This window comes from Lolium rigidum, chromosome 4 (genome assembly GCF_022539505.1).
Source record: "Lolium rigidum isolate FL_2022 chromosome 4, APGP_CSIRO_Lrig_0.1, whole genome shotgun sequence".
NCBI classification, from domain to species: domain Eukaryota; kingdom Viridiplantae; phylum Streptophyta; class Magnoliopsida; order Poales; family Poaceae; genus Lolium; species Lolium rigidum.
Window position 1 is genome coordinate 38,806,854 of NC_061511.1, and position 11,925 is coordinate 38,818,778.

The window sequence follows — 11,925 nt, forward strand, 5'->3', positions numbered from 1 at the left end:
GGACTTTTTTTTGTAATTTTTTTTTTTTTTGCAGTGTGCACCTTTTATACCATTAGAGCATGATGTTGTTGCAGAGGCAAGGTGTAATTGGTATATGTGCGATATTAATATACGCTTTTTATCGAAAAACGATAATTGGTACAGGTTGTGGGAGTACATAAAATAGTACACGAGGAGCCCAATAAGAGCTGAATATCCATGGCACCGACGAATTTCTGAATTGAGGAGTTGGCAGCAGCTTGAATCCATGGCACCGACGAATTTCTGTCCAACAAAAACCAAATTTGAGTCACGGACTAGTACTGCTTATGCTTACAAACTTATGCTTACAAACACACGCAAGCAAGCAACACTGGCACCACCGCGGACTCGTACTGCACCACCGCGGACTCTAGTACTCAGCCACTATAAGATAGGATGCACCACCCATGCAATTTTCAACAACCAACATTTGCGAATCACTTGCATTCCAAAACAAAAGGGCTCTTGCTGAGCTGCAGCATACCACAGCTAGCTGCATCCATGGCGAAATGTTGCCTGCTGCTGCTCTTCGTGGCGTTCCTCTTGCCTGCGGCGAGCAGCGAGACGCCGTGCCACCCCGATGACCTCGACGCGCTGCGGGGCTTCGCCGGGAACCTTACCGGCGGTGGCGTCCACCTCCGCGCCGCGTGGTCCGGCGCCACGTGCTGCCGCTGGGAAGGTGTTGGCTGCGACGCCGCAACCGGCCGCGTCACGGCGCTGTGGCTCCCCGAGCGCGGCCTTGCGGGGCTCATCCCAGGAGCATCCTTGGCGGAGCTCGCGCAACTCGAGGAGCTCTTCCTCGACTCCAACTCTTTCGTGGGAGCCCTCCCCGACGAGCTCTTCGGCCTCGCTCGGCTACGTAAGCTCTCCCTGGCATCCAACAAGCTCGACGGCGAGCTGAGCCCACGCGTCCGTGAGCTCACGTGCCTCACCTCGTTGGACCTGTCCGCCAACCGCTTCTCCGGCAGCCTCCCGGACGTGTTCAGCGACCTCACCTCGCTGGAGCATTTCGCCGCACACTCCAATGGTTTCTCCGGGCCGCTGCCGCCTTCCCTCTCATCACTGTCATCTCTCCGTGAGCTCAACCTCCGGAACAACAGGCTGGTCGGCACCATCCCGTCGTGGATCGGCGAGCTTGACCACCTTTCCTTCTTGGACCTCTCCGATAATTCCTTGGTTGGCGAGGTACCCAAGAGTTTGCAGATACGACTCGAGGGCCTCGCCACCCCTTTCACTAACATGCCATTGTTCCGAAGAGCCCTCGACGAAGAACCAAACACAATAACCGGCACCAACAACACCGTCGTGTCCGGGAACACCAACGTGCTCTCCGGCAACGACAACGTCGTCATGTGCGGGAGCAACAACACCGTGTCCGGAAGCAACAACACCGTCGTGAGAGGGTGCGACAATGTCGTGGCCGGGAGCAACCAGATCGTGCGCGGGAGCAACCATGTCGTCTCCGAGAACAACAATGTTGTCTCCGGGCACGACAACAATGTTTCCGGGAGCTTCTGTACCGTGTCCGGGAACCACAATACCGTATCTGGGAGCAACAATACCGTGTCTGGGAGCTACCATACCGTATCTGGGAGCAACAAGGTCGTGACAGGGGGTTAAGCGTATTGTACCCATCTTCCGTGATGGAGCTCTGCTCACCCCATTGTTCTAGTTCGGTGCAGCTCACAGTCACTTGGTTGGGTCAATCTTCTGCGTGTCCTGTATGAGGTTAATGATCTACTGTAAGTGTATTGTCGTTTCCTTCTTCTGTAACGGAGCTTAGCTCCTTGTCTAAGTTCAGTGTAGCCCACAGTCACTAGCTTGGTGGGGTCAATCGTGTTATGTAACTTCATGGATGTACCATCCTAGCTTTAATCTCCTACCCTGAATAAAATTTCCATTTAATATCCTACATACATATATGGTCCTGAATGTCTACCACGGTTCGCAGATGATGTAGACCAAGTGTGCTTGCTTTTGTAAAAATTTGAATCGTGAATGCATATCTACATGTGGTGATTAGTTCATGTCTTTCATTCTCTGTGATGTGTGATCATTGTTTTATATTGTGCTGATTGGGCTTCTTAATGTCAGCTAGCTAAATGGTTGCAGAAAGTTTGGACGTTGATGTCACCGGTGTCGTTGAATGGACCCTTTGTCCAATGGTGGCTCATGATAGCTAAGTTGCAAAGACTAGCTAGCTCTCACAATATTGGTAGGAGGGAATATATCATGGATGTCTGCATGCATGGACTCAAGTCGTATGGAGGGCTCACAGCATGGTCGTTTTGTTTGTTTGTTACTAGGGAACTGATGATGCCCTTTCAGGGAGTGCATTGGGACGTTTAGGTGTGAGACACATGGTTAGGAACAGGTTATGATGGAAGAGGTTGGCGTCTGGTTAATTCACACATTGTGCACGCTAGTTTCTAGGCCTCGGATTTTTATCATAATGTTTTAAGAACACATGGATCTGGCTGGTATAAAACATGTGCTTTAGACTGCTCATAGTGGGAGTAACTTAGGTAGTAACATCACACATTTCAAGGTGTTTTGGTGACATGGCATAGCAATAAATGAAGAAAGAGAGGGAGGTGGTAACTAGCTATGTTACCATAACATCACACACCCCAAGATAAAATGAGTCTACAAACTAATAAATGAGACTTTGCATGATACCATCTCTAAGTTACTTTCCACTATGAAGGTAGTAACATGGACTAGTAACTTATGCATGACACTACCTTATGTTACACCCCACTATGAGCAGCCTTACCAATTGTGGCAACCAAAACAAATTAAACAGCCATATGGCACCCGTCCAACATCGAAAAGCGTGTATCGGTACCCGATGCATTAAATTTGGGTTCGGGATATTCAGGGTCCGCTAAAAATGCTCTTAGTACACCGTCATACATACCTCAGCAATACCCGGTGAATCAAATTATTTATATTCTCGTGTTTGTGTTGGACATAGTATTATTAGCTGCGCCAATTAATCTTTTTCGATAAAGGGAATATATTAATATCAAGAAGATACCAATTACACCCAGCCTCTGCAACAACGCACCACCCTAATGGCACTGCGGATGCACACAGCCAAAAAACAAGAAAAGAAAACTAAGAAACAAAAGTGCCGCTACAGTATCTCGGGCCTAACAACAGCAATACATCCACCGCCAAGACAACACCTCGAATTAGCGACTCTCCAAAAACGACGCCTCCAAGAAGGGAACAGTGCTCAAACACCGTCGTCGCCCGATCAAAGATCTTAGGTTTTCACCCTGAAGATAGTCCCCGCTCTCAAAACAATGCCTTCACCAAGGTCATTGCCAGGCACAACCAATTAAGGCCAGACCTTGGATTTTCACCCTGAAATGTAGGACTCTGTACTTCACCTGTGTTGTCTCCCCCACTTTCATACCGCTGCCGTGAAGCCCGGAACACCAAGCAAGTCTCTCAACAGCGTAGAGACTTGAACCTCCCTTAGCTAGTCCTCCCCTCCGGCCTTCATGAAATTCTCTTCTTCCGACTTTCATCATGGATCCATAGTCACTTGATGTCAACACAGAAAAAGAGCTTCGCGCCGCTCCCTCCAGAACTAATCGTTCGAAATAAAAACATGGGTGCGCACGACCGAATACCTCCGATCCAGCAAACTCCGGGCAAAAGCACCGTTACATTCGCCGGCGGAGCCTTCCGGAACTCAACACTCCGGCCGGATCACGAGTACAGAGCCTCCGGTAGGTCCTCCTCTTCACGCAAGAGAGGCCCTAGGACCGCCGCCTTTATTCAGGTCGGACCCCCACTTCGGCGACCATCCAGGGCTGGCCACTCCAACCCTCCACCGGCGACACCATCGCCGGCTTCCAAGCTCCTCCATCTCGCCGCCGCAACGCGGTGATAGATCAAAAGATCCCCCACCACCAACCGCAGGCCGATCCTCTCCGGCGAAGAAGAGGGTCACCTCCACCATCGAACCCAAGGCTGCTGCCCCGGGCGTCCTCGTACCGCGGGAGAATCCCAAGATCATCGCCCCTCACCGGGGAGAGGCGGGGAAAGGCGTTCCGCCTCCACCAGCCACCACCACCGGCATGCCGCCGATGGGAGGCGGGGAGGCCGCAGCCCGCGGCTGGATCGTCCCCGGGAGGACCGCCGCCGCCCCTCCATCCTCGTCCGACCGCCGCCGCCCCGGGAGGCGGAAGGGCCGCCGCCGCGTGAGAGACTCCTTGGCCGCCGTTCCCGACGCGTCACGAGGGAGGCCCCCCGCCGCCGCCACGCCCCGAGAACTTTGCCCCGGCGGCGCTGCCGACGGCGGCGGCGGCGGGAGGGTTGGGGTGTGGGGGTGCGGGAGGCTAGGCTAGGGTTGGGTTGAGGCAAAATTGAGTCCTGCGCCAATTAATCTGGACCGAGTGAATTGCTATTTTTTATTTAATTTATATATTTCCTTCGGTTTGATCTTTTGTTGTTTGTTAGTTGAGGTATCCTATCTGATTTGAAGGCAGCCCTCCAGCTGATTTGATGAAGAAAACAAATAGTTTTGGAGCTCGTGCCCTGGCGTCCATCTGGACCGTCCATCCTAGATCGAACGGTGCAGCTCAGAGCCACTGGCCCTCGGCGATAACGCCGTCGCGCAACCGCACGACAGGAACTGTCTGACGGCGAGATGCTTCGAAGCGCCCGACCGGTCGCCACGGCGGCGGCGGCGGCGGCTCTGCTTCTCTCGCCGGCGGCGCCGCCGCTCCGCCTCCCCCGCCGCTTCCTCTCCCTCACCGCGACCCCCTACCCACTCTACTACGACCTCCTCGTCCACCGCCCCGCCAAAACCCCCAAATCCACCCCCTCCGACGCCGATGCCGCCGCCGCCGTCCCCCGCCCACCGCCGCCGCCCTCCGCCAAGGACGCCGAGGACCAACCTCCCGCCCTAGACCGCGCGCAGCGGCGGTACCTCCGGAAGCGCCGCAGCCGGCAGCTCCCGGACCCGGACGCCACCACGGGCACCAAGCCGACCACCACGTCCGAGATGGTGGAGCTGCGGCCGGAGGTGGTCGACTTCCCGCGCCTGCACGCGCGCGAGGAGGCGCTCTACTTCCACGACGCCTTCGCCATGCCCTGGGAGAAGGACAAACACTACCGCATGCTCTACCGCCTCGAGAAGAAGTACTTCCCGGACCAGTCCCTCGACAAGGCCTTCGTCGCCGCCGACCACGCCGCGCCGCCCTCCGGCGCCGACGCTGAAGACAAGGGGCTCGTCTTCTTCGAGGAAGAGAAGGAAGCCGATGTGGAGGAGGTCTGTAAGAAGGACAAGGGGGAGGTGCTGGAGAGGAAGGTGGAGGAGTTCTTCAAGTCCTTGAAGAAAGGACCTGCGGCTGGAGAAGCTGACGCTTCGACGGCCAAGAAGAAGACGACGGGGTCAGGGGGCGAGCCAAGGCAGGTGAAGCGGAGTGCAGGAGGGGAAGATGACTGGCCGCGGCCGCACCTCGCGAGCAGGAGGACGGAGCTGCCGCCTCGATGGGACGGGCCAACCGGGACCGTCGTGCTCGTCGACAAGCCCAAAGGTGATGATGTGTTTCCTTACACTTTGATTAATGGTCGCATCTCATGGGAAGGCAATTCGGTAATACCTGCATCAGTACTAGATTGTAGTGTGTGGGATAGCAGTAGCAATTTTGTTAGGTGCTAAAGATGACGCTAATTATCAGCGCAATTATGCATACCACCATGCCAAAATTTTGGCATTGCGTGCTCTAACGCTTGCTCGGGAACTTTCTTCGAATTGGTGGCTATAGTGCAGAATGGGTGGATTTTGATGAATTTGGTGTATTTGAATTCAGACGTAGATGTGCCACTGCAGGTTCATGAACAGTTCCGAAATGTGGTTATGATCTATAGTTCATGCTTTCTGTAGTTTAGGCTTTAGATTTGCCATTTTGAGTTAGGAAATCTGAATACCTTACACATGGTTGGTATCATAACCGCACCTTTTCTGGTAATGATGTAAGCTGAATTTGTCTTTCTACTAACTCAGGTTGGACTTCATTTACTGTTTGTGGAAAACTGCGGCGATTAGTGAAAGTGCAAAAGGTGACCCTTAGTCTTCATGGTGCATTAATGTGGTTTTTGCTCCGCAGATGAGTTTACGGTACCTATGATTGCAGGTTGGGCATGCGGGTACTCTGGATCCTATGGCAACAGGATTGTTGATTGTTTGTGTGGGCAAAGCAACCAAAGTTGTTGACAGGTACTGCTTTATCTTCACATTTCGGGGAAATTGTGATGGTTACTGGAACATTCTTCCTTTCAGTTACCCTATTTCAGTTTCATGTCGTTCTAGATTATTATGACTTGTAATAATATCATCCACATTCTGAAAGACGTGCAGTCGTCTCTCCTGCACTAGCATTTGCCAACTTATAACCTATTTCCTGACCAAATATTTTCATGATTTTGAAGATACCAAGGAATGGTTAAAGGCTATAGTGGTGTTTTCCGACTTGGAGAAGCAACATCTACCTGGGATGCAGATTCACCAGTATATATCTTATCTTTTCAATGATATACAGAACATTCTTCTAATCAAGGATCTGTCAAATGGATCTACTTTTGAATTATTTTATATGTGGAAGCATAATAGGATACCTACCTGTTAGATGCATAATTAGTTATTCAACTGAAGGATCATTTAATGTTACCACCAATATGAAATGTGCATGAAATTTTCTGAAAAAATCTGATTACCTTATTGACTGATATGATCAATGTCTCATTCTCAATGGCTATCCTTTGAATTTATGTATCCTCTGAATTGTGATGATCTTGGTCCTATCCTTTGGTATATACAATGTCTGAGAAATCACACTGTGTTTATAAGACCAAGTTACCAACACAAATGAGGTTTTAAGGTGTAATCATGGAAGTCGGTCAGTTGAGGCACCAAATCAACATGAATAATTACATAAAAATATACATGTACTTCTCAACTTACTCTGCATGTAAATCTTTGAGTACAAATTCATACTATATTGGTAACAGAGCTATGAAAATTGTGACAGATGACCAATCGAAGAGAAAAAACATAATGTTACTATTGACAGTGAGCATATCTTTCTTTTGTTTCTTTTAACACATCGTGAGTTTGGTGTTGATATTTCAAAGGGTGTTATAGCACTTCATAGACGACATAATAAATTGTGTTCATTTTGATGTTATTTGGTGCTGAATGAATGCTGGTTATAATATTTCTCCCTAAAGGTTTGCACATGATATGTTGCCAATAAGACCTTAATAAATGTTGAATTATGTCATCTCTCTTTTTACTTGGGGATATCCATTTGTTTTTTGTCTCTCAATCCTAGCTACATATTGACTTAATTAAATCACACATGTTTTAGTTTGTACTATATGGCAATTATGCCTAACCTTAGAAATATGCAATTTATGACCAGGTTATTCAGAGGGAATCATGGGAACACATCAAAGATGAAGATATTAGAAAGGCAGCAGCATCATTCATGGGTGAAATATGGCAAGTTCCTCCGATGTTTTCTGCCATTAAGGTACATGGTATACTTGTATATGCTGAAACCATTGTCTATTCCTTGTAGTTTATGTGATGCTGTTGTTAGTTTTGGACTTCCTAACTTTCTATTATGATGGATGAATGTCTTGAAAACTTGGATGATCTGCACAACATGCCACACTTCTCTCTAGCTACAAATCTATAGACAGATACAATTCTATTTTTATAAAAAAGAAGGAAGGGTATTGAAATATAGGATGTGTCTTTTTTTTGCCCTAGCCAGCTTATCATTCCGTGGCTGCAGCAAATAATGACATGAAGTTGTACTTGGATATGGTTTCTGGCCCTTGGCTAGTCATTTGCACACTTGTGATGAACTGTCAATATATTCCATACTCTAGGCCTGGAAAGAGGATGCTGAATAATCATTTAACATTTTGTAAAATAATAGTAAGCTATGATTCCTAAACAAAATTACTTGAGTTTCTTCTGTCTTCAATGTGCTGGCACATGGGGTTTTCCTGCTAACCATAATATAATAGGTCATAAATTGTGTTTTTGTTGCAATTGATCATCGGTGTTAGGTTGGCGGTGAAAAAATGTATGACAAAGCAAGGAGAGGTGAAACGGTAGAGCTTTCACCTAGACGTATATCCATATATAAGTTTGATATTGAGCGCAGTTTAGAAGACAGGTATTCTTCCTTCCTTCCTCTACCAAGAGCTCCAAATGGATAATATAGATCATATCAGTGTCTCATATCATGTTGGACTTCCCTTAAAAATTAATTTTGTTTGCATATCTACAGGCAAAATTTGATATTTCGAGTTACTTGCTCGAAAGGAACGTACATTCGGTCCCTCTGTGCAGACTTGGGAAAAGCACTTCGAAGGTCTGAGCCATTATTCTTGCAGTAGCTTATTTTTGTGTGTGCACATCTTCCTTACTGTATAACATGATTTAACCGAATAAAAGGGCCTTTCGTACTTGCCTCTTGATTTCCTCAGAAAGAAGATTGTGTTATTAGACGTGTTTTCGTAAATACTCTTGAATGCTGGTAGCATCTTACTAGGTCAGCATATTTTATTTTCTCCCCTAATGAGGATAGAATTTCATGTTCTACGAGTATTTGCAGTTCTGCATGTCATTGGTCTGGTTGAAAAAGTTCTACGAGTATTTGCAGCTGTTTCCACTTTGACGTGATATCCTGAGGGTCTATTTCGTTGTGTTTTTCCCTGAATGCAGTCAATGATTCACATTATCTTTCATATGAGAATTGGAGTAATCGCGATGTTCTGTTTGGCATTAGATTTACAGTCCTTGAATATCTCCATTTCTTTTCTGCTGATACACTGCAATGACTAAATCCAATATATGCATTTTCCCACAGCTGTGCTCATTTAACTGCACTGCGGAGAGACTCAATTGGTAAGTGGGTGATGGCCAATTAGATCTACTCCAAAGCTTAGTTGCATTGATAAGTTATATATGAGGATTATGTCCATACATTCTGAAGCACATATGGCTCTTTGGCTCAGATCAATCGATGAAATGCATTTTTATATGTCACTGTTTTCATGCTTGCTCAACAGGTGACTATTCTGTCAACGACGCTTGGAACTTCGATGAACTAGAGGAACAAATTACCAAGGGATATTTATGAGAATCAGGCAGTTAGCCATGCCATTTTGAAGACTGCAATCAAGAGCTACCGTTTGCAGACATGTGGTTGGCTGAGCCCTAAGGCGCAGATACAATGGTACAGCCTGCAAAAACCTGTGTGATCTGGGATTTTGGACGTCTGATGTCTCCATGGAATCAAGAGATTCATTTGCTAACCCTGAACGCTCTAGGTTCTCGCGGTTCTGTGTGTTGCACAATTATAAGGACACATACCTGTATATCCCGTCTGGGGCAAATTTTGATATTGAATGTATGTTAACTTTTTTTTTGTCGAATTGAGTTTATTATTCCTGCATTTTATTGGGTTATGAACTTCTTGGATTTTTTTTTTCTGTTGGAGCCTGAGACAATATATTTTCTTCTATTACTTTTGGTGTAAAAACAGGCAGTGGTAATTGAGATAACCAAAGCTTAGCTTATATGATTAAGATTGGTCATTCAGTTATCCAAGATTGTAGGTGTTACATGTGTGAAGGTCAGGTTCAACGAAAATGACATAATAACTCTACATTCCAAGATCCCAAAACAGTCCTAGTCAAGTGCTGAAATCAACCCCGTAGAGCAGAATCATTCTCGAGCTATCGTCGTCATCAGCATCTGCTTCACGAACTCGACTCTTTGCAGCCTCTCCTCAAGATCCTGCCTTGATGCATCATCCATCACAACCGGATCCACCCTTAAAGCAAGAAGAAAACAGCATTGGGGGCAGTTAGTCATCATAGCTTGCCCTCAAGCTCCAGCAATGTCTCCACGATTCTCACCTGTGATCATACAAGGAAGGCGGCACATGATCCTCCTCCTTGGCATCGCCGGGCTCCGTATCGACGGGAGGTGGCGCGACAGTGCAGATGAACTGGGAGAGCAGAGGGTCAGGGGAATGGTCAGCGACCGGATTGCCAACGATGTACGAGGTTGTCTCGAAGTAGGAGTCATCCTCCTCTTCACATGTCTCCTTGTCAGCAGCAGCTGCTCCTCTTGCCTTGGAAGAAGGCTTCCTCCTCTGCGACCAAATGCCAGTGAGCTGCAATGTTGTTTGCAAATTGCAATGTATGTTCATGACACTGATGGAAATCATCGTACCTTGAGTAGCTGTGAGTGCTGATCCCTGAAATGCCCGGCTGTGTCGGTCCCAAGATTGTCGGCGCAGATCGGGCACACCTGAGGAACAGCAATTATATCATCAAAGCGGAATAAAGTGAACCAGAATCAAACCGATCATAGCCAGCTTTCAGAACTGAAGATGTTGCTGAATGTTTTCCCTTACAGCATTTTTCATGTCAAAGCAGTGCTCCTCATGGAGGTGGTCACAGAGGAAAGGAACCTCCACCTCAATGTAGCAGTAGGGGCAAGGGAAGTACTCCCACCACTCATCGTCTCCTGGATTTTGTTTACAAAAGATATATGGATCAGTAACTCTGACAAGAAGAAATCAGTAAGTTCACAGCTGCATCTTTTTCAAACTGCATTTTTAATGGTAGGATTTTTTTTGCTTTGTGAAGAAAGAAGGGAAGTCAGTGACAAAAGCTGTGAGCCAACTGGACAGGCAATATGCAGATAAGCCAGATTTTCCACACCAAAATTCTCTCTCAGTCATGTGATTCACACTGCAAACCTCAGTTGTCCCCCGAAAATCAAAAGGCTAACAATCTTCAGAAATAAATTTTGTTGAGTAATTTTTCCCTCTGCGGAACTGATCTGGCGGAGTACATCACAAGATAGCATATGATGTATTCCTGAAAACACGAAAACACTGCCTTTGTTGCTCCTGCTTCTAATGGAAGCCAGAGAAAAGAATCCATCATAAACATCCTAGACAGTTCTTGATCCTATTAGCAATAGATCGAAATGCAAGCCGGTCCTGAGAACCCAATAACAAGGGCAGAGATTAAAAGAAGGAATCGAAACTTGAGAGCAGAGAACACCCCAAGAACCAAAACAGAGTTTTTCGAAGATCCAACCAAACAGAGCTAACATTGGCCGGCCAAGGATTAAAACTTCTTTTGAAACATTCTCGAAAAAAAAGAACTTCTTTTGAAAACGCATAGAAGATAGGAAAAGATCACTGGGCAAGAAAAGCAAAAGTAGCAAGAAACTATCAACAGGGAACCAAGAGGTGAAAAGAACAGCATGGCACGAGTTCTTGCAGCAGAGACCTACCTGCGGGGGGCTGGTGGCGAGGGTGGCCATGGAGCCGGTGCTGCCTCCAGGTCGGCAGGAAGCCATTGTGAGCCTGCACCTCCATCTCCTCTTTCTCTCTCTAAGCGACTTCTCGGTACTCCCTTTCTCTCTCTAAACCGTCCTCCTGTTCACCTCAAGTCTTCAACAGCAACGCAGCAGAAGAGAGAGAGGGGAGGTGGGCAGGTCAGTCTTCCACTCTTCCTTGATGGTCTCTCTGATGTATAAAGGTTGCCAGTAGCCTCCTCGCAACATTTATTTATGTGTAAAGGTTGCCAATGGCCTCCTTGCCTTTTTGGCCTGAGGAATATTCCTCGGGAGATGTCTTGCAGAAAAAAAGTTGATTAAAAAGGCACTTATGGGGCTGGTGAGAATGTTTAGTTTTCCTCAGGAAAAGATGAACAAGTTGTGTATATCTGCAATAATCCTAATGAATTTGTCTTTGATATGATCCAACCTGTCCTAAATCCGTCTTTACTACTATATTATATTTTATTTTATTCAAAGAAATGGCTCCATGTGCTTTG

The 11,925-nt window shown here is 47.0% G+C and overlaps 2 protein-coding genes and 1 pseudogene across 2 annotated transcripts; 2 read left to right on the forward strand and 1 right to left on the reverse strand.

Annotated features, from left to right (window-relative positions):
• Positions 1-522: 522 nt before the first annotated feature.
• Positions 523-1,641, forward strand: LOC124708871 (phytosulfokine receptor 2-like). Its single transcript, XM_047240509.1, has one exon. The coding sequence runs from the start codon at positions 523-525 to the stop codon at positions 1,639-1,641; it is 1,119 nt and encodes a 372-aa protein (XP_047096465.1).
• Positions 1,642-5,006: 3,365 nt separating this feature from the next.
• On the forward strand, positions 5,007-9,492 carry LOC124708857 (tRNA pseudouridine synthase B-like). The gene is made up of 9 exons (XM_047240499.1): positions 5,007-5,579; positions 6,050-6,105; positions 6,180-6,262; positions 6,475-6,553; positions 7,467-7,577; positions 8,125-8,234; positions 8,349-8,432; positions 8,931-8,968; positions 9,133-9,492. The coding sequence occupies exons 1-9, from the start codon at positions 5,045-5,047 to the stop codon at positions 9,201-9,203; spliced, it is 1,167 nt and encodes a 388-aa protein (XP_047096455.1). The 5' UTR covers positions 5,007-5,044; the 3' UTR covers positions 9,204-9,492.
• Positions 9,493-9,604: 112 nt separating this feature from the next.
• Positions 9,605-11,465, reverse strand: LOC124708859 (annotated as a pseudogene).
• Positions 11,466-11,925: the final 460 nt, after the last annotated feature.

What these genes read in the sequence shown, in the direction of transcription:
- LOC124708871 (XM_047240509.1), top strand. Translation starts at nt 523, where the DNA reads ATGGCGAAATGTTGCCTGCTGCTGCTCTTCGTGGCGTTCCTCTTGCCT.
- LOC124708857 (XM_047240499.1), top strand. Translation starts at nt 5,045, where the DNA reads ATGGTGGAGCTGCGGCCGGAGGTGGTCGACTTCCCGCGCCTGCACGCG. An exon ending in CCTGGGATGCAGATTCACCA is followed by an intron (nt 6,554 to 7,466) that starts GTATATATCTTA and finishes ATTTATGACCAG; the next exon opens with GTTATTCAGAGGGAATCATG. An exon ending in TTGGGAAAAGCACTTCGAAG is followed by an intron (nt 8,433 to 8,930) that starts GTCTGAGCCATT and finishes ATTTTCCCACAG; the next exon opens with CTGTGCTCATTTAACTGCAC.